We start from the raw sequence: 22,466 nt of genomic DNA, 5'->3' as shown, positions 1-22,466 counted from the left end.
GACCTTGACCTTGGGACGAAAAATCGAGCTCCGTGGGGCTATGCAAGTGCCATTGGGCTAACCAAATACTGAAACCCTGCCAGATTCGCCAAACCCCCTCGGAGAAGATGTAACTTCAAACTGGCTACCCCCTAAAAACACGTTTTTTGGGCGTGGCTCCGCCCATAATGGGCACAGCCTGCCCATTCTCCGAAAACACAACTAGATCATGATATAAACCTCGCACCCCAATTTTATCAAGATCGGATCAAAAACCACGGAGCTATGCTCGGGACAGACAGACAGACACACACACACCCATAACGAATATAGTGGTCACTTACTGACTTGTGAACCAATAGTGGTCACTTACTGACTCATGAAGCAAATAGTGGTCACTTATTGACTCGTGAACCAATTATTGCGTGGTTGCTTGACTACCGATATTCTCAGGTTTCCCGTCTGTCTGTTTGTATGTAATGGACAGCTCTGGAGGCCAGAGTCGTCAACCGATTTTGATGAAACTTGACTGGTAGGTTCATACCAGGATCTAGTTGTATGCTTTTGAGCACCGTTGCTATGGACGCCACTGTTGCCTAGCAATGGGACTGAAATTTTTGAAAAAAATCCGAAAAATATTTGTATATATATTTTTTCGAAAATCAACCTCTTTATCAAAAAATTTCAGCCCGATCCGTCAAAAACTAGTACGCAATTGTATGACTAGTATGCAATTATATAGTGACCACCCATGTTGCCTACCGGCTTGTGCATACCTCTTAGCCATCCTGCCAGCCCACTATGGACATTACATTAGTCTGTATAATTCGAGTTATTTCTTCTCGTGTAAAAGAACAGGAAATTAATAATCATAGCCATTCTATTATTGTGAAGACTTGAACTTTCAAAAGTAGGAAAAATAAAGCACATTCCAGGCTCATCAAGACAATGATGCATCACTAAGATGATGTGAACAAGTTCTCTGATTGACCAAACAGTCAAAATTGCTGCACACACAAGATTTTGCGACTGAGTTTGCCCAGTATGTGATGAGCAAGGCTGGAATTAAATTTTGAGGAATCGTTTTCCTCTTTTTCAGTCAAAGTTACAAAATAAAATTTTTGCCTGTGATCATAATGGGGTGCCTTTCTTCCAAACAAGGAAAATACTCAGTTATTAATTGGAACCACAAAGACTGGTTGTGCTTTCACCACAAAACCAATGAAGGATGTTTCTTACTTTTAACCTAATTTGTACTTATGAAGGCTTTTGGGGTTAGGGTTGGGGTTGGGGTTGGGTATGGATTCAAAAGCTTTTCTCCTGAAACAAAATTTTCAGAGCCAGGTATTACTCCGTATATATATATATATATATATATATATATATATATATATATATATATATATATATATATATATATATATATATATATATATATATATATATATATATATATATATATATATTTGAAAGTGTGTCTGTTTGTCTGTGACCTATGCACGCGAAAAGTACTGGACTGATCCTCACCAAACTTCACATGCTAACTGAACATGTACCCGGGAGTGTCCCGATGTAAAATAATTGTACTTCCGACTTCCGGTTTCCGAATTATGACGTCATCACCTGATTTCGTAACGTTAATTTTTCAAGTTCAGCCGATTGACATGGCGCCAACGCCATATACAATATATCTAACATATGATTTTAATTTTTTGTTTGTCTGTTAGTTTGTTTGTCTGCACGGACTAATCTCCTGAAAGGTGAGAGATAGGAGCTAACCACTGAAACAAAAATGTCGGGATGGTCCCCGGGAAGGTTATAGGCTATGTGGCAAGGCCCCTCGACCGGGGGCAGGGGGAAGGGGGTGTGTTTCCCCCTCACCAACCACCTTAGCCTATGACTGCCATGGCCCAATAGGGAACCGATACTGTGATCGTGTCAGACATATGTATAGAAGATTAAATTCATTAAAAAAGAACCCGGGCAGCGCCGGGTGCATTCATCACACACACACACACACACACACACACACACACACACACACACACACACACACACACACACATATATATATATATATATATATATATATATATATATATATATATATATATATATATATATATACATATATATTTGCTCTCCTTTCAAGGCACTATCAAAATGTGTGAAGATATTTACAGACAATCCTAAATGGCCCATTTGAATTTCTGTATTTTGTACTCTGCGTCTGGAAATTTGAAGTCCCGATAAAACTCGGAAGTATCTCAACATGAAAAACCCGTCTACATCCGCTTTGTGTTCAAACTTAATAGAACGGGCCGTCTCATGCTTGATGCGCTGTGGCGTGGCTATCATGGGCTATTTTATAGTCACTATGACTTTGCCTTTTCACATTTTGACTCAATTTTAAATTATTTTCTCTATATTCTCATAATCAAGGTTTGTTGAAAATTTGATGATGAAATCTCAAATGGTAAAAAAATTTATGGCCTGGGCAGACAGCCAGCCACACACACACACACACACACACACACACACACACACACACACACACACACACACACACACACACACACACACACACACACACACACACACACACACACCCACACCCACACACACACACTTTAAAAACTCGTCTCCTGTGAAGGGGAGGGAAGGTGGGGGGGGGGTGGGTCTAATGAGTCATCATTCGGAAAGCATCACATTACATAAAAGAGGACTCGTGACTCGCCTTAGTTTGTGTTGCTGACTCAAGTATAAGATATTGATTCATTCATTCATTCATTTCCTACATTGCAGTTTAATGCACTGTCTTTAACCGTGTACTTGCTTCGAAGCTACAATGTTCAAAACAAAGACGTGCTTGGATGTGTCACCGAAAGGTTATTTTAATGCACTGAATTTGTTGATGTAAATAAGGTTCAAGATAGACACAGAATCAAATAAAACACCTGAAAACGCAACCACCCACCATGATGTGGGATACACAGGTGGTCCAAGTTATGCACCTGCTGAAACTGTCTCTTCCCACACTGAATACAAAGTCAGGCATTAATGGAAGCTGAGATTTTTGCCAGGAGGAGCATAGGGGTAAACACAGCATGATGTCGATTGCAAAGCTGCTTCTGCATTTGGAGGAATATTTTCCCATCACAGGCACCAATTTGCTGCATCATTAAAACATTTAAGTGTGCACTGTTAATCAGCAGTCCCTCAAAGACGTGACATCGGTCCCTGATTATCCCTTTGGTTAACCATTAATAAATTCGAACATTTCGACGATCGAATGTACACCAGATACCTCAGTCAAGATTTATGAGCAACAGTTCTGGGAAGAGCTGGATGAAATTAATGATGTAATGGAGGGGTTGAGGGAGTCATTGGGATATCAGCAAGTGCCAGAGCAGTTTGCTGGGCAATGTATTCAATGGGATACCAAGGAAGAGCAGTTGCACACAAGCCTTTCATCATTGTGGTCTATGCATGGTCAAGTAGGATGAGCATGGTGCACGTATAAGGGTATATTGGGGCCTTAAAATGCAAAAACCGATTTTGATGAGTCTCGGTGCACGTTCAAGTCTGATGGCCTGGATCTGTGCGATGTGTTGGAACATCAATTACAAGTTCCACAACAATGACGATAAAATCTGAAACACCAGAAGGTGCAGAATTGCATCTCCAACCTATCAAGAAATGTAGCATGTCATAGAGTAAGTGTCCAAGCCCACGTGGCTATGATTAGTATCTCCCAAGGCCTGGTATGATTATTCCACAACATTCTGAGTATTTGGGAAAATGCATGTTGGTTGATCCGACCCGATGTGCCATAGCCTGTAATCCAGAGCGTTGGTTCTGCCGAAGCAATTTCTTGGCCTGAGGCCATGCTGGGCAGTTTGCCATCAGTCTCCCACACTAATTAGGGCAGGAATTTTGAATATATTCATGGTGCCGGCGATGGCTTGCCAACTCTTCACAAAGGAGACCATGGGATCTTTAATGTTTCATCAACTAATCCCAGCACATGGGACACCAGTTTATAATTATAATGTCCATAAAAGGGACAGCACACAAATTGATGAATGAAACTGCATGTGAAAACACCAGGATGACAGTTTCAAGCTGGGTCGGGATTCAAACACATGCTAGATGGCTTCGAGGTGAGTATACACACCTCTCGGCCATCCTGTCAACCCTTTAACATAATAAATAGATTAAATTAAAGTTCATTTCATGAGTTACGTTTTACCACTTTTACGTGGTTACCATAATGAACAAGAACAAGAGTTGCTTTGCAATACACGTCCCCGACTGACGTGATGTTTCCTAAGTTCAAAAGGGCATAACTCTGTGAAAAATTGACGAAACGCCCTGAAACTTGAACTTCTTCTTTAACTTATCAGAATGGGATAGACAGGTGGGATGGACGGACGGACAGACGGAGAGCAAACCTCGAGTCCCATCCGATGAAACCGGTAGGGGTCTAATAAATAATTCCACAGGCTAACTAAGTGAAAAAGATGAGCATTGACAATGTGATGTAGAAAGTGCCAAAAACTTTCTGTATCTTCAAAAATCAAAGAAGCAAACATTAAAGTTCATTTGGAATGCAATGTATTCTATTCCCCCACCAACCAGTGAATTGCAGCCTTATCTCGGTCTGTTCATACAAAAAGACGGATGGAAACAAGTGATGAATTAATTCACATTCTGTGCAGTTCCTTTACCTTCCTGTCGATGCAAGCCACAGAGCGACCGGCAAACCAAGACGTCACCCCTCTCCGCACGTTCACATCGTCACTCAGTATGTCCTCCCAGCGCCCATTTCGGTATTTAAAGAGCTTGTCGGCATAGCTGGCCATGCCTGAAACATACAGGAAAGGTGAGTTCTTACATGTGCCATCAGAAGCAAGGCATCACAGTGTGGTGGCAGAAGGAGACCGTGTGGATATTACACTTTGGAAAATAAAAAAGGTTGTTATGAGGATGGGAGGGCATAGGGGGAGTTAGTTGTCATGATCAATGTCTGATACACTGAATTCGTTGATGTAAGTGTACTTCATTTGGCTTTTCCACCTTTGGAAAATATTTGTAGCAACCGACTCAAAAGCAGTTTGAAGCCATGATCTTTGGACTGTCAGATCAATGGCTTCGCCAAAATCGTGCCCAACACTAAAAATGAGGATGGTTGAAGGTGTTTCCAGGTGAAAAAAAAGTTTTAAAACTTGCTGCTAATTAATTCAACTGAAACAACTCTTCCTTCAATGTCACCATGTTCCAATAGCACAGGAGATGCAACAGATTTTCAGGTATTAGCATTTCACATTGAACTTTCTACTTCTGGTAAAAACTTAATATTAAGACTTTTCTGTTACCGGAGACCATGTCCGAGCTAAAAAGATATCTGGCACAACATTTCCTCTGAATAAATTAATCAAACTCATAGCTTTTGGCAATTATGGAGGTGTAATCATAAACATCATCAACTAACGGGATGGTGCACAGGTAGAAAGAAAGAGCACTTACTTTTGGAGCTTTCTAAAGTGCGAGTTGCATTCTCTCCCTTCTGATACGTATTGGTGGAATGGTGTTTTCTGGATTATAAGGTGTGCAGTCCTGTGATGTATGTTAAACTGGGTGTCCAATCTGCTAGCATCAGTTTATGGATGTGAAAAATTCCATAATTTCATTTGTGACGAGTAGGTGAGTTTTCGCTGGCACCCTGAACAAATTGCAAATTCTTGCCCAAATTAGCTCCATTTGAAGGTCAGGCCTGGCCAGCCAGTTTGTGAAAGACTTGGGCCAAATTTCCCTCTTTTCCAGCTCCGAAAGGAGAGATAAATTTGGCCTATTAAATAAGTAGTAGTAGTAGTAGTTGAAAAAAAATCATTATTCACCATCAAATAAAGTTACACATGAGGAATGATTAGGTACACAGGGTCTTTTGGTCTTCAAAGGCGGAAGATAATCTCTGACACAAAAATATTTTAGCTTCACTTGCTTTCATATCAATGGTGGGTTTCCCATTTCATTAAATGTATTTGAAGTAATTGACAGATAATGGTTTGAGTTGGAGAAGGTCAGTGATGGATTGGGAGGAGCGAGTGCAGAGTAGATCAAGCATTCTGTCAATGATTCGAGCTCTTGACCTCAGGACTGATGAAAGGCAGATTTCATTAGCCCATGCACTGTGAAGATTCTCAAGCATGGTATTAAACTGATTTTGCCAGGAAATCAATGGAAACAAAGGAGATCCAGGAATAAGTTCATACATACAACATCTGAGATGAAACAATTTTATTACACCAACCTTGATTTTGGCCTTGCGGTGCAAAACAACATGCTATGCATTAATTAAACTGAAGCCGCTTGGTACTGGTAGAACAAAACAATTTTTCTCTATTGGTTCTTCGTTTGTATGCAGCACAAGGCTGCGGGGTAGCATCATTGACTGTGCCAGTGATGCAGTGACCTCTGATAGTTAGGGCAGGAATTTGGAATTTGTTCATGGTGCCAACAATAGCTCACCTACTCTTCATGAAGGACACCATGGGATCTTTAATGTGCACCAACAAATGCTGGCAGTCAGGACATCCATTTTACACCCATCCAAAGGACGGAACACACATTGATGAATCACCATACCTGTGCAACACCAGGATGGCAGTTTATAGCTGTATCGGGATTCAAACCCAGGCGAGACAGCTCAGAAGTGAGTGTGCACACCTCTAGGCCATCCTGTCACCCCCTCTATTGGTAATATCGTGGCCTCTAAGCTGTCTCGTCCTGAGTTCAATCCTTGGTGGAGAAGAATCCAACTATAAGGTCCATTCTGGTGCAGACAGAGTACCTGAGCTGGTGACAGATGAACAGAATGTACAAACCATCAAAGTGCATGCATGCTCTCTTTACGATTAAAAATAACAACACCATGTAAGATGAAGACACACACCAATTAATACGACGTTAAATTACACATTTATTGAAATTTGGTATGGTACTTCACTCCAAGAATAGTAATAGAGCAATGCGGTGAATAGAATGCACGCCTTTACTTAGCATTCATCGATTTTGAAAGGACGTTCGACAGTGTGCACAGAGAGGCAATGTGGAAGATAATGAGACTGTATGGATGGTAAGGAGCACTCCATGGATACAATGCAGTGTAATTTTCAACAGTGTATTGTCACCAGATTTGAGGTTATTACCAGGGTTAGACAAGGTTGCATGTTCTCCCCACTACGTTGTTATATTTACTGGTGCTTGACTGGGTGTTGAGAAAGAAAAATGAGCAGACAAGGAACAGGATACCATGGAGAAACCAATATGAACATCAAGGTTGCATCTGCCTGATTTTACAGTCTTTGCAAGGTGGGGATGCAGAAAAAAAGTAAAAAAGCTACAGGGTTATGCATTCCAAGCAGAACTAAAATTAAACATCGCCGAGACAAAAACATTGAACATCCATGCCACATGCAACAAAAACATCATGGGCAACAGTCCACCCATTTCAGGGGTTCAAAAGTTCACAAACTTGAGATCCATGGTTAATACAATAGGAGGCGGAGAGGCAGATGTACTATGAGGGATATAGAAAGTGAGGGCTGCATTCATGACATGGACAACTTGGAAATCCAAGAAGTGCAAAACGAAAAGGAGGATCCTTGACATTAACATGAAGTCAGCCCAACTATTTAAATATGAATCTTCAAAAAAAAAAATCACCAAAAGGAATAAGAAACAAACTGGAGTCTTCCATCAACATCAGCTGAAATAAAATCCTGCAGAATCTTTTAGGCAGACATGGCTAGAGTAAGAAGGAAGTGGAAAGACCAACAGGGAGGATAAACATCGTAAAATAAATCAAAACTAGGAGGTGGAGATCTATGGATCGAGGCTGTGTTACACTTGGAGGATGAAAACATACCCAAAAAGTGAAATATGCTGGGCACCTTATGGTAAGAGAAGGGTTTGGTGGCCAAGAGAGACACGGTGATGCGCAATGGAGAAGGAAATTAAAGAGTTACATGGAAAGAAATCAGACGGGCACAAGACCAACAAAAGCGAAGACAAACTCCATATGCCATACGACTTGATTCGTTAGAAGTTCCATATGCCGTACAGCTTGATTGGGTAATAAGCAAGTATGGCACAGGATACATACTTAACTAGAACAGAACTCGGTAGAGTGCATACCTCTGCCAGTCTGAATAGTTTACGTTTGGTTTCCCACTTATAGGCAGGATCTGGATCCGGACCTTCACCAAAATCTAATCGGCTTGTTCTGGTCACCTACTCAACTCATGCGCCAAATTTGGTCCCAAACCGTCCACAACTTTTTGAAATGTCATGCTTTACATCATTTTTGGCTCCATTTCTCAATGGTGAAGAATTACTTTTAAAAAATATAAAAATTCTCGTATCCAGATATTCATTAACATTGAATCAATTTGGCCTCGTCACACACCCAACCTGTCCACCAAGTTTCATCAAAATCCGCTCATAACTGTTTGAGATATTGTGCTATACAGGTATATAATTTTTGGCCCTATCGTTCAACAGGAAAGAATCAATTACAAAAAAATGACTGGATCTGGTTCTTCACCAAAATCACAAATTTTTGTGTAAACGTGTCCACCAAATTTCGTGTCTGAATCCATCCGTTACTTTTTGAGATATCCTGCTCACAAAGACAGACAGACAGACGACAGGGGTGAACACAACCTCCGCCCACCTTCATTGGTATAGGTAACAACAGTCTTAGGTTTCCCTGGATTGTCCGATAAATTACTTTAGGGTCTGGGAGGTTCACAAACTATCCTGGACGAGCCAGGATCATGAGATCGCATACAAAGGACAGTGTTACCAGCTTGGTGTGTAGTGCATAGTCGGCCAGATTTCAAGCACAATGTCAATTTTGAATCCGTGCTCACACACATTTGTGCACTGGTGGGTATGCTAACGATCCATTATCAAGGTTCACCCAATGTCATTGATAGGCCACCTAACTCCTTACAGATTCAAAATTCACACTGCGTGCATGCGCATTCCGTGTCACTAATCATCAAAGTTAACAATAACAAGCCTTCTTATGAGAGCAGTCATCTCATTAGCACAGCCTCGTGGAGGTCTCCAAAATCAGCAATTTGGCAAAGCCGAGACGTTTTTGCCACAAGGGCCATAAATATTTAATGCATTCTATTTATTTATGGTTGTGTCAGTTCTCCAATCTGTTCATTTCGACATAAAAACCATTGTGACGTAATTGCCGCATCATTGCAAAATCTTGTCTGCCCAGGGAAAGTGAACAAAATCCAGAGGAAATTACCGCTCTGTCCAGATGATGGACTACTCGAAGCTGACGAGTACATGCATATGAGTAACGTGACAGTAGCACTTTATCACTGGTCGGTACACATGGCACCCGACTGCTGTGATCTGAAAGCAGTACCGGGATAAACAAGGAAGCCTTGACCCCTCGGGAGATAAACACACGGTGCATTTACATTCCTTTCTGGCCTTTTTCATACTCATTTTCAAAGCACCATAAAATATGCACTACTCTCCATTGGATAATTAGATTTATATCTTCAACGTTTTCCTTCAGCAGGCTCATCATGCAAGCTGGTGAATTTCCATTAATGTTTTTCAGTATTGGACTGTAGACCCTCAACACGGCTGTTCTCGTTGTTGTTGCTGTTCATTGTTCCCAATTCCATTTGGGTCTGTGCACTGTGTGTCATTAAGCATTGCTGCCCAGGCTGACTCAATTTGGCTGCCTGTGTGAATGAAGAAGATTGTTTCAGCAGCGGGGAAGCTTTCTGTTTTTATAAAGGATGAAATAAACAAGACGCCGATTGAGGTATGCTATCACCAGGGGAAACAGGGAGAAGCGGACGTTTTGGGTAGTGGCCCTTCATCAGAGCAAAAGAACTCTTTTTGAGGATTTCTCTTTTCCTGCACTGAAGAGTTAATGCCCAAAAAGTTGGCTTCTACTTACTTCCTATGATGGTTATCATTTCTCAAACAACCTCATGTTCATTCCGTCCATTGTTCCACCAGGCAGCTGATACAGATCGACACTGGCCTTCACCAGCAACACGTTTTCTCATTTGACATGAGATGGTAGTTGGTCATCACATGGAAGTATTGAAAAGAGTTTTCTACATATTGTTGCGGTCTTCGCGCCCGCCGGCGTGCTGACGGCCACGTAACTCGAATCGCGGCACGTCGCCCACCGGACGGACAATCCAGTCGTGACCCTCTCGGACTAACGCCGGGAACCAGTCACGGGTGGACCTTTCGGTCTCACCGCGATAGAGCCAAGCAGCCCCCGCGTGGGATAGGGTTGCTCGCCAAATTCGACCTACCTAAGTACCCACGCGGAGGGTAGACCGGGCGATCGCACCTCGCCGCAGGTCGACTTCGGACACGGGCCACTTAAGCGACCCGTTCCGTACTATCAGAATAACCGAGCGGTGTTATCGTCGACCTCGACGGTACGATTAATTATCGGGCGTACTCAGCCCACTACCAACCCTTTACGTGAAGCAAGATGAGGATTCAATGGAGGAAAAGACGAAGCGAAGCGGGAGAACAGTTCAACAATAAAGCACATTTATTCGCGGCACACGGGAAGCACACAAATACAATTCCACCAAATGCACACAAAAAAAAGAAAACAATTCCATTTACACAAAAAGCAAATATAAAAGTGAAAACACAGTGCAGAGCTAATACCGACTACCGAGCACACGGCAACACTTATACAATTCTACTTCACAGACGGCGCCGACAACACATACCCAAAACCAAGGAAAAGAAATACCCTCAAGGATGAGGCGGGCCTGAGGCCGAGACCGGGTCGCGCCTACCCGTCTGGTGATGAGACGCGGAGCGGCGATGGCGCCGCAACCCGCGGGCCTCGTGGACGGTGTCTGGTAGGGGGTGGGAACGGGGCCCCCTTGGTCGCACTATCTCAGCGCGGGGGAAACAGGAGGGGGTTGCTGATGCTCGGGGTATAGAGGATCTTTATTATCCCTGGTGTGCGTCTCCACCTCGGCCAGGTCGCGCTGCCGGCCTCCCTCGGGCGTGCAGCTCCCGGCACCGACGCGAGCACCCCCTCGTCTGCCTTCGCCGCTGCCGCCTCTCCGCCTCTGGACTCTCCACCCTGGACTCTTCTTTGGGCTCTCCTCGTTCGACTCTCTTCAGCTTCTCCAGCTACTGCAGGCTTCGGGCTCCAGACTTCCACACTCCTCTGACTGACGAACACCGTCCTTTTATCCCCCCGTAGCTTCGCCTTTGACCCCCTCCCTTCGACCTTTCACCTCGCTCCCCATTGGCCCGAGAAAAAGTGGGCGTGAAGGCTTTTTGATCCACAAATTTGCATATATCGATCGTTCTGGAGGCGGGGCCAAATCGCCCCTCGCTCACCGATTGGACGGCAAAAAGTGGGCGTGTGTCGTTTTTGATCCGTTTTTGAAGCACAAAATCCGTGATTTTGTACACGCTGTTCAACGTGCGCCCTGCACGAGTCCAACACCGGTACCCACAGCGGGGCAAGAACGGTGGCGATGCTACGGTTGCGAGGTGTGACGTGAAGGTCGTGGCGGTTGTGGTGAAGCGGCGTTGTGGTTGGTGGTTGATGTTGTGGTTGTGGTGGTAATCATGGCGGGTGGTCCAAAATAAAGATAGTAAAAGAAAAACGGCTATCCTGAAGAGTCGCAGCACGTATAAATGACATGTATTCCCACTAGACAACGGGTTTGGGCCTAACTACACATGCACTTACCGAGATACCTCACCTAAGGGACCTGAATGGTGGTTTGCGAATTTGGTAACCACAACAATATATAAAGGCAGGGAAGCATTTGCAAAGACAACTAAAATTTGGATAAATTAATAGAGGTAAGTAAATTTGAGTTAGGAAATTGACAAATAGTGGGCTTTTGGATGAACACATGGAACTTTTTTGTGGCTGGAGATACCTTTTATTGTCAGGTCCATTGCCAGGTCATGTCAGATCATATCTGTGACTTGCTACAGGAACCATGCAAATCTGCAGTAACCTGTTTCATGGTCGAGTTATCGGTGACTAAACCGACCTGCCCGTCCCTCCCCTCACCAGGTTTCGTGATGAGGAGTGTGTATGGACATAGACACCCAGCAGGATTAAAAACAAAAACACCCAAAGGGTGGAGGGTTTCCAGTGAGCCAACCATAGTGCCAACCAGCCCATCCATATCTGGTGCCAAACGGTGTCTGTGGACATCCTCATGCAGTTAGGTTACCCATTTCTAGGAGGTTGGTGGTGGGATTTGCACTCTGGCCACTGTAAAACACTTCATCTCCGGACATTGCAGTACAGTGGTTATCTCTGGATATGTTCGGATGGTGGTTATCTCCGGATGTGTTCGGATGGTGGATATCTCCAGACGTGTCCAGACGGTGGTTGTCTCCAGACGTGTCCGGATGGCGGTTATCTCTGAATGTGTCAGGATGACAGTTATCTCAATAAGTGTCTGGATGGTGGTTATCTCTGGAAGTGTCTGGATGGTGTTTATCTCCGGACTTGTTCCACCGGTGTTTATTTCCGGACAGTGTTTTTCTCTGGACGTGTCCGCATGGTGTTTGTTCTGGATGTATCCCAGTGGTGTTTTTCTCTGTACGTGTCCAGGCGGCATTTATCTCTGGACGTGTTCAGAAGGTGGTTATCTCTGGACGTGTCTGGATGGTTTTTGTCAACGGAAGTGTCTGGACAGTTGTTATCCATAACCACCATCCGGACACATTATATGAACAGTATTCCCATCAAGTGTTTGTCTCTGGACGTGTAGCAACTGTAAAGTATCAGCTTAAATCCGGGAGAATGGTACCATCCCAACCTAGCCTGGATGTTGGCAGCTCAAGGATGATAGGGTGTCTGAGGAGTTTGCCAACAGGATAAGTGGGGATATGAGGGGGGGGGTCTGAGTGCTTTGAGGAATCATGAAGAGTTGTGGAGTGCCTTCCAGCCCACCATCCTTGATGTTGCCAATGAATGTCTTGGAACTCACCAAAATGCAAAGAAGAATTTTGCCTTTCAAAGGACACTGGATACCATTGACCAGAGTCACAGGGCCAGGCTTAATTGCAGAGCTGAGCTTTTCACGAAGTTGATGCGTAAAACTGTACATGCACTTCGGGTGGACAGGGAGGCCGATGTGCGAGGAATCTGTGAGGGGAGAGAGCATCACCTGTGGTCAAGTGATTCTCATCCTGCTTACAGGGGAATTCACCCATTGCACTCCTCCAAGCCCATCCCTCAGTGTACTGCAGTTAGAGCAGAGGGTGGTAGGCTCTTGACAGAGGAGTCTGAAGTGAAGGCCCGCTGGGCCGGTTCCTTTGAGCGGCAGTACCAGGCTGATCCACCAGTTGTTGAGTTAGATGCCAGGCATGTTACTATCCTATTGCTGACCCTCCAATCAACTGTGATCTACCTTTGTTTGTGGAAACACAGGTGGTGCTGAACCAGTTGAAATGGGGTGAAGCTCCTGGGAGATGTGGCATCCATGCTGGACTTCTCAAGGCAAGTGGAAATGCTGTACTCATGTCGTTGCATTCAGTTCTGTGCTCTGCCTGGAACATATGCATCATCCCAACTAAGGCCTAAGTCACATTTGCTCTATGGCAAGGATACGGCGGCCGTACGCCCTCTGAATTGACAGAAACGTGCGGCGGCCACAGAGTTTCTGAGGTGGCCTCAGGGTGGCCCTACGCCGTATGGCTATATTTTACAGGCCGTAGGGTCGCCGTGGAATTATAGCGCGGAGTTATAACTTCTTTCATTTCTACATTCGCCGTAGCAATTCGACAAGCCGAAACAAAAGAACTGGTAAAAAAAAAAGAAAAAAAGAAAAAAAATAACCCACTCGTTACCGTCCGTCTGGCCGCACGTTCGTCTTAGGGCGTCCCTGCGATCGCCTTGTGGTCGCCTTGCGGGCACCTTGCGTCTGCCTTGAAAATTATATGGCCGCTGCAGGAACGCCCTAAGGTCACCGTGCGACATCAAATCAAAGACCGTACGGCACCCCCACGTTTTCGGTCTCCACAATTTATAAATACCCCGTGCGGCTACCCGAAAAATAAAAACATATGTGACTGCTCCATTGTGTGACCGTGGAAATACTGCGGCTGCCGTATAATTGCTAGTGGCCGTAGATTTTGGAGACCCCACGGCCGCCGTGGCAAATGTGACTTAGGCCTAAATGGAAGAGAGGTATTGTTGTCCCTCTCTGGAAAAGGGAAGAGTGATCGCCAATACTGCAACAACGACCGAGGGGTGCCGCTGCTCGCAGTGCTGGGCAAGTTCTTTGCTCAGATAATTCTTGATAGGGTTCACCACCATCTGCTTGAGCACCAGCACCCAGAGCAGTCAGACTATTCACCAAAGAGGTCAACGATTGACCGTATCCTTGCCCTTCAGGTCCTCACCAAACGCAGATGAGAGTTTCGGCAGGGGAGCTGCTTGCAGCCTGTCTTGATCTCTGCAAAGCGTTTGATTCAGTGAATTGGGATGCCCTCTGGAGAATTCTTGGTCTTCGTGGGGTTCCACCAAACATGATCAGTCTGATGTATGAACTATACTCTGGTACTGAGAGTACTGTGAGATGTCGTAATGCCATCTCTGACTTATTTCCAGTTGTTACTGGAGTTCATCAAGGGTGTGCACTGGCCCCAACACTTCTCAGTGCTTGTATGGCCTGGATTCTGCGGAGGATGCCAGAGAGATCAAGCTGCGGTGCGTCATTTGGGAATGTCAAGATCACTGACCTTGATTTCGCAGATGATGCAGTCATATTTCCGGAGACTCTGGATATCCTTTTGGGGGCCCATGAGATGCCGAATGAGGAGTCAGAGCCACTGGGATTATGGGTTTTCTGGGTCAAAACTAAGATCCAGGCTTTCAATGACATCCTGGATGCTGCCATCTTGTCTGTTCCTGTTTGTAGTGAGGATGTTGAGGTCACGGAGGGATTCACTTACCTTGGCAGTGATATTCATCTCACCAATGGCTGTGAGCCAGAGGTCAAAAGATGTCTGGGTTGGGCCTGGGGAGTCATGGATTCACTGGGTCATGGGGTGCGGCACTGTGGGTATCTGTGCAGGAGGATGAAAGTTCTAGTCTTCAGGTCAATGGTGCTTCCAGCCTTGCTCTTCGGATGCGAGACTTGGACTCTGCCCAGGGATCTAAGATGGAGACTTAATTCCTTTGGTACCAGGTCTCTTCGGAGAATCATTGGTTTTCGCTGGTCAGACTTTGTGTCCAACGAGCTGTTGCTGAAAGAGACTGAAATGAAATTTGTTATCTGTATAGTCCATGAGCGTCAGCTGCGGCTGTACGGGCATCTGGCTCGTTTTCCTTGAGCTGATCCTGCTCACCGGATTCTCTCAGCAAGGGATCCTCGTGAGTGGAGGAGGCCAATGGGCCGACCACGTGCCTCTCGGTTGTTGCAGGTTGATCGGCATCTCAAGGAGATGGGATGTGTCAGGCATTTGCTTGGGGGATGCCCAGATGGAGGTCCCTGGAGTACCAGCGGAAAGTGGACGCAGTGACCCCCTGCTCTGGCGCATGCTCTCATACCTGACCTTACCTGACACTGTGTCTGAGAAGAGTAGGGGAGCTACTCCTGGCATCCAGTCCAAATTCCAAATTACTGCTCCAATCTACAGGGTAACTGCATGAGTATCACAGTCACAGCCTCAGCCTCAGCCAATGATGCCACTTGCAGCCTTGTGCTGCACAGGAAAAAAGCAGGCAACCAGACCCCTACGTGTTGTATTTTGATTGTAAAAAATATTTAGATTTATTTCTTCTTTAAACAATTTCCACTCAATTGGGAAAATAAAGATGCACCTGATGGTAAAACTGGCAACGTCAGGTACCTTTGCTGGTGCTAAATAAATTTATTTATCAAGTGTGAAGAACTAAACATGGCTCGACACCAGACTATATTAAAAAAAACAATCAGACTTTGCTGCAAAAGCAGTGCTCATAACAGCAGTTTCACTTTTGATGCATATTTTAACAGCATTTTTGTAAAGGAGAAATAAAGATGCATCACAAGGAATTGAAGGAACCCTGGGAAGTCGAAGAAAAGCCATTTAAGAGTTTTAAAAATGAAAATAAAGCACAGCAGTTCAACTTGATCCACATTCATGGAAAATAATTTTTATCCCGTATTTGCCCAGCTTTGGAAAAATCACGTAATCGTGACAATGTGAATCGCTTTTTCTTCCTGCTTAATCTCAGATCTTGACCATATTTTTGATCTTTTGCAATTTTCATGTCAAAATTACATTTGCAATTTAGTTGTCACTATTGAGGAAATAATTCATTTTGGTGAGATATTTTACTGTGGGCATGTATGGATATTAATCTTTCTCATTTCGATCTGTTTGGACATAGATATGTTTGTTTTTTCAATACTCCCAGAATTGATGGAATATTTTTGAAATGGGGGAAACAAACGAAAAAATATTGTGGATAAAGCCAATGTTTAATAGCGATTAACTTGCTTGTTGTTTTTCAATTTATTTTCCATTTTCCAAAGCTCAATTTTTTAATAACAGCATGTAAAGCTTATGGAAGAGCTTTCACACAAATCATGTGCACACATGAAGACATACACTTTAGACAACACCAGACCTGACGTCACAAAAACACAGCTGGTGAAGAGTCGGTGAGTTATCGTTGGCACCATTAACAAGATCCAAATTTGTGCCTCTTCCAGTTGAACATCAGTCCTGGCCGGCCAGAGATAACTCGTTTGTGCTTCAATGCCATGAAGCACGTTGATAGTTTCAATGACAGTAAAACAACTTTGCAAAAATAATATGAAAATCAGTGATAATCTTTGATAGTACAAATAGTACAACCAATTTCCCAATAACAATTGATTTTAATATAAAATATCATGCATTACTGAATTCGCATCACTCGTGAACTGGCAGCATATTAATTCACACCGAATGCACTTCGGGTACGCTACCTGAGAATGCATTGTTGGTGTTGAGGAAATATATCTCTTCCCAGCCATCACCATCAATGTCACAAGCGGCGACACCAATGGAACTCCCATGCTCGTCTCGTAATGCATAGTACGGAGAATCTATCTGGTCGACTGCCAGATTCACCAGACGATGCAAGCTTGCATCGTACTTTAGTACCAAGTTGGGTTCATTGTAGCTGAAAAGAAAAATGAACAATTTGTCTTATATAGAAGAATCGACATTTTAAAGCAGGCATTGTTTTCTTGATTTTGATGGGTCACACTTGGAAGTGATGAACTTGTTATTTATTTATTTCATCACTGCTTTCAGTTCGATACTTGAACTGTAAATCTCAGTAGAATAAAATACACTTTTCACATTGAATGTATGATGGCATTCAAAATGTTTTATGAGCGAGATACAGTCAGCATTTTATTCTTTGTAAATATGTTTCGACTATTTGTACAAAAATATATTAAGATATAATTTATATTAAATATACATTTAATTTTTCTTGACTTTTGGTATGTCTTGGATTATTGAGTATTTCACTCATATAACACTTTGAATGTCCCAGGAAGACAAACACAAAAAATGTCTGTGCCCTAAACATCACCAAATGTACACTGATTCTCCATCCACAAGAGGAAAAAATAATAATGATAGATTTGATAGAGCATGGACAGTCGTTTTCACACTCACTTTCAGAAGGAAAAAAAAACTCCACTAAAGAGGAAGATAGGAACACAGCAAAAATGAAAAAATTGCCAACATCAGGACAAATATGTTCCAAAAAAAAATAAAATAAAATAAAAATCAGCAAATGACACTTTTCCAAGGGATGGAAAAATTGTAAAGATAAATATTTGACCCATCAGTTCTATTTATTTTGAAACCATGTTTTTTTGTACAGTGACTCCGAGTCATAAAACATGTTTCATGCATTTCATGAAAGACAAGTACATCAATGCTTTCCAGATAATGAACAATCATGATGAAGATTTGTGGCACATTGCTTTAATTTACTGCTAATTTTGATGTCTCATTTATGTACTTCGCAATGAGAAATTCTTCACAACTCAATAAAATAATTATATAGAAACTGCCTATGTTCTTCCTACCAATCTTTTATATTAAGAGTGCAACATGCTATCTGCAATACCCACCTAATCTACTCTAGCTCACTGCACCTCATATTTTTTCTTCTATTCCTGCTACTGTCTGAATGTTTTGGTCTGCCTGGCCCCGTTTGACCCTCTTTTAGTCTGTAGAGTTGTTTCCATCTGTTGTTGAGCTCATCTCTCAGCTTAGATTTTATATTAAACGATTGGAGTTAATATTGTTAATAGTACCTGTTATTCTTTTTCCACACATCCCCAAAGGGGTAGTCTGTGATGGCATACAGCTCAAACCCACTCCCAATGGTTAGGGATTGCAGCACATTTCAAATGTTCTTACTATTTTAAGTAAGGCAACTTTCCAAATATCTAGCCGGATGCTCTTGCCAATTTTATTAATCTACAATTAATGTATATTCTTCCCTGCCAATAAAACTCTCATTATCACTGGTCATACTTCCACCATGACTTTCATTAATTTTTTTATATTTATATCCTCAGATCTTGGTACTTCATGAACTTTTCTCATTCTTTCTCACGACAGCTGGTACTGTCGATAATCTTTGCCTCCCTATTGGTCTCGTCCACCAATATTATGTCTGGAGAAATGGATTGTATTTCTCTGTCTGTTCTTACATACCAAAGTTCCATGATATTGATCATCATTCCCATTGCAACTTCTACCACTATAAAATGATGTTTTCAACACTGATTGGTGACATTTATGTTAGCCTTTTTGTTTTTTTAACAATGCCCAAATTGATTAAACCACTTTGTGAGCCATGAAATAGTCTGCTCTCCATTTACATCTTTTCCCAAATGCCCGATGTAGTGTTCATGTGACTCTTTATGTCTCCCGCTGTTGTATCGGCTGTTATTCTTATTAGTCCTCTCTCAGTTTCACCAGAGGGGACTATAGGTTTGCTCTCCGTCTGTCTGTACCACCTGTGGTTTTTCAGACTATTTCCCATACCTTTTAACATTTATTCAAGTGAAAGTTGGTACATGGCTTTATTATGATAAGTTGCAGAAAAAGTTCAAATTTCAGGGCGTTTCGTCAATCTTTCATGGAGTCATGCCCTTTTTGGACTTAGAAAATATCACATCTATAGGGAACATGTATTGCAAAGCAATTCTCGCTCTTGTTATAATGATCTATACAAGCAGGGAGCCATGGAAATTCTGTAAAATGTGATTTCAAGTCCTCAACTCACCCCCCCCCTTTCCACCCAACTCCAAGTCCTCGACATCCCCCTCCCCAACCCTAAGTCTTTAACCCAAAGTCCTCAAGCTCCCCTCATCTCAAGTCCTCAAACCCTGACCCACCCGGTCTTCAAATACCCTCCCCTCTACAAATATTCGAACCTCATCCCCACCCAAAGTCATCAATCCATCCCCAACACAAAGTCCTCAACCCCCTCCCCAAATACTAGTCCCCAACCCACACCACAAGGCCTCAAATACCCAACGACTGCCCCACAGCCTCAACCCCCTCTCCAAACTCTCTCCCTCCACCACCCTGACTCTGTTCTATTCCCCTTTCTTCTTGAAGTGCTCAACCCCCATGCCAACCCCAAATCTTCAACATCTGCCTTCCAACTCTCTGTCCACTCTCTGCCCCCTCCCCAACTCTCTGTCCTCCCCTCCCCTTCTTTCTTCAAGTCCTCAACCCCCTATTCCCAACATTGTTTTCAACCCCCCCCCCCAAAAAAAGCCTCAAACCCCCTCTCCCAAATCTCTGCCCACTACCCCCAATTCTCTGTCCTCCTCTCACAATATCTTCCCATTCTTAACAACATTACACAAGGATACACAAGGGACTTTGGTGGAGGAGGAGGGCATTTTATATAATTTCATTATTTTTTTATTGTCCACGTGAAACATGGAAAATTTCCATCCACTGGCAATTCAATTCAAAAAAGGGTGCATCACATCCTTTTTCACGTTCACATTAAACATGTGAATTGAATTCGGCAGAAATTATAACTTTAAATGAAAGGAGCATGATGGTGAATACCTGAGTGATTAAAACATGCCTGAACTGTTCCTACATTGTTCCCGTTCACGTTCGTTAAGAACAATGCTCAAAGTAAATAAAAACAGATGTTAAATTCACAATCTCTCCCCCCTTTCTTCCCGTTGGAAGCAACATTCCTGTTTTCGTTTGTTAAGAACAATGTTAAAATTAAATAAAGTTAAAAAACAAGTTTCATTTACAATCTCATGAGATTCCATCATCTCACGATGATTCAGATTCTGTCAAAAATAACGGTTAAGCAAGTTAAAATAATAAAAACTCATATAAGGTAATTCATGATGGAAAAAATAAAATGCAACCAGAACTCCTTGGACAAAGTTCTTCATAATGAAATGGGTTTTATGGTCCCGAGTGAAGTTGAAGAGAAAATCGTAAGATCGACAGACAGATAAACAAACAAGCAGTCATCGACTGGTACTTACGAAATCGTCAACTTGACCTCTGACCTTGTCTTATAAAAGCTGTCTCTAGAGAAGGTAGCGACGCAAACCAGAAGTTTCTACGATGATTCTGTACCAAACCATCAAAAATGGAATGTTTGACCTCACTGTTACCTTGACCTTTGACTGCTTTTGACCAAAATCTAATCAGCGCTAGCCATCACCCTCCTGAATCACGTGGTGTAATTTGACATTGGTAGCTTCTTTCGTTCTTGAGTTACCGCGGATTAACGTAACGTAAAGGTCACACTCGACAGCCCCACCAACTCGAAAGGACGCTGGGGCGAGTGTGATGACGTCAGCGCGCACACGCAAAACCTATACGTGACTCAACGACGTGTCTGCTCGAGCGCGCTGCGCCATGTGACGAGCCGTGACACGGCGGGTGAAATATTTTTATACAATCTTAAAACGTCTCCAAAACATCCGATTTTTACCAGAATTTCGACAACCGAGTTTTAAGCGTCCAAAGCGATCGCAAAAACCGAAGATAAAATTAAAATCGAAGTTAAAACGAACTCGTAGCGTTGACCGAAGCAAAAATACTCCATTTATCCACAGGAATTTATGGAATTATTTAATATTATTTTATCAGTCATAAACCCGTAATCAGGGTTCATACACTGACATTAAAAGAAAATTCCAGGAGTTTTCCAGGACAATAAATTCAATTTTCCAGGAGTTTTTGGCACAATTTTTAATGAAGTCAAAGTCATATTTTGATCAGTGTCATATTTTGGAACTTGCATTACATGTATAATATAATTAACGCATAATTAATTACAGTACCTGATCCTTTTCCCAGATTCGGGCATGTATATCCATTTGTTTATTCTTCGTATTTTGATTAAGACTTTCGTCGAAGAGAAGAACATAACCATCTTCATCAGAATTTTTTTTCGTTAGTTGATGCTTGAAGTGCGGTGCAATACCGTAATTGCACATGTATGCACATTTTCGCTCACCACAGGAGAAATGTTTCGCAATTTCTGAATCTGGAAACATCTGCGCGAACAAGTACATGAATTAAAAGAGTTGTGGGAGTTCACCACTTTAAGAGTCCACAATACTTCCGATGTAAGGTAATCGGTACGGCCAGACGAATGAGGTTAGTGGCGCAGTTGAGGGCTTCGGTTGCATTGGAGTTGGAGCAACTGTGCTCCCCTGCCCTTCATTTGCCTTCGATGATCCAGAGAAGAAATCTCGAATGGTGCATCCACCAGCTGCCTTCTTTTGCTCCAATAACTGCTTACGTTTTGATCCTTTTCCATGGTTCCGAATGGCAGGCTCGCCCATGTTGGAAATGTCGAAAATCTTCAGGCAAATACTACACTTTGCACTGTATTTACCTGTGCCGCACTCCAACCAAGATACGTATTCCGGATGTTTGAGCCAGCACTCCTTGAATATGCACTCCCGGGGGGCATAGTTCACGATCGCTGAAGTGTGTAAACAACAGTGTTGGGCACAAAAGCGATAACAGATAATTATCGAAGTTAACATTTTTTTATCGTTATTGGACCAGTTAACTTCCGCTAACTCGATTTTTTTAGTCCGATAATGTTCGTTAACTTTTTTTATCGTTTTACTTTTTTTCACCATCAGGTAACATCACCATCAGAACGATGAGATCCGACGCCGCCATGATTTAGGAAATAGAACAACACAAGGAGTCAACTTCCCGCGAGATTAAACTTGCACAAGGGGCGGAGCCTGTGCTCACAGTTTTATGCGCATGCCCACGGCACTCCTCGATGGTGATGCGAGCCGACACCAAAAAATGCCGAGGCGCTGTATAAGTACTACGAGCATGGAAGAGCCGCCAGTTTACTGGCGGGAATACCAATATTTACGTAA

The 22,466-nt window shown here is 43.0% G+C and overlaps 1 protein-coding gene across 1 annotated transcript in view; it reads right to left on the bottom strand.

Annotated features, from left to right (window-relative positions):
- Positions 1-21,905, bottom strand: part of LOC147022196 (cartilage acidic protein 1-like) — a 211,402-nt gene extending 189,497 nt beyond the window's left edge. Inside the window, exons 1-3 of the mRNA XM_085890487.1 lie at positions 21,680-21,905; positions 17,013-17,234; positions 4,710-4,846 (exon numbers count right to left, since the gene is read on the bottom strand). Coding sequence (XP_085746613.1) covers positions 4,710-4,846; positions 17,013-17,234; positions 21,680-21,905 — 585 coding nt within the window. The remainder of the gene's footprint in view (positions 1-4,709; positions 4,847-17,012; positions 17,235-21,679) is intronic.
- Positions 21,906-22,466: the final 561 nt, after the last annotated feature.

Source organism: Eptatretus burgeri, chromosome 8 (genome assembly GCF_056783735.1).
Source record: "Eptatretus burgeri isolate ZD-2024b chromosome 8, Ebu_testis_v1, whole genome shotgun sequence".
Taxonomy (NCBI): domain Eukaryota; kingdom Metazoa; phylum Chordata; class Myxini; order Myxiniformes; family Myxinidae; genus Eptatretus; species Eptatretus burgeri.
The sequence above is the reverse complement of the archived record's forward strand: the minus strand, read 5'-3'. Positions and strand labels throughout refer to the sequence as shown.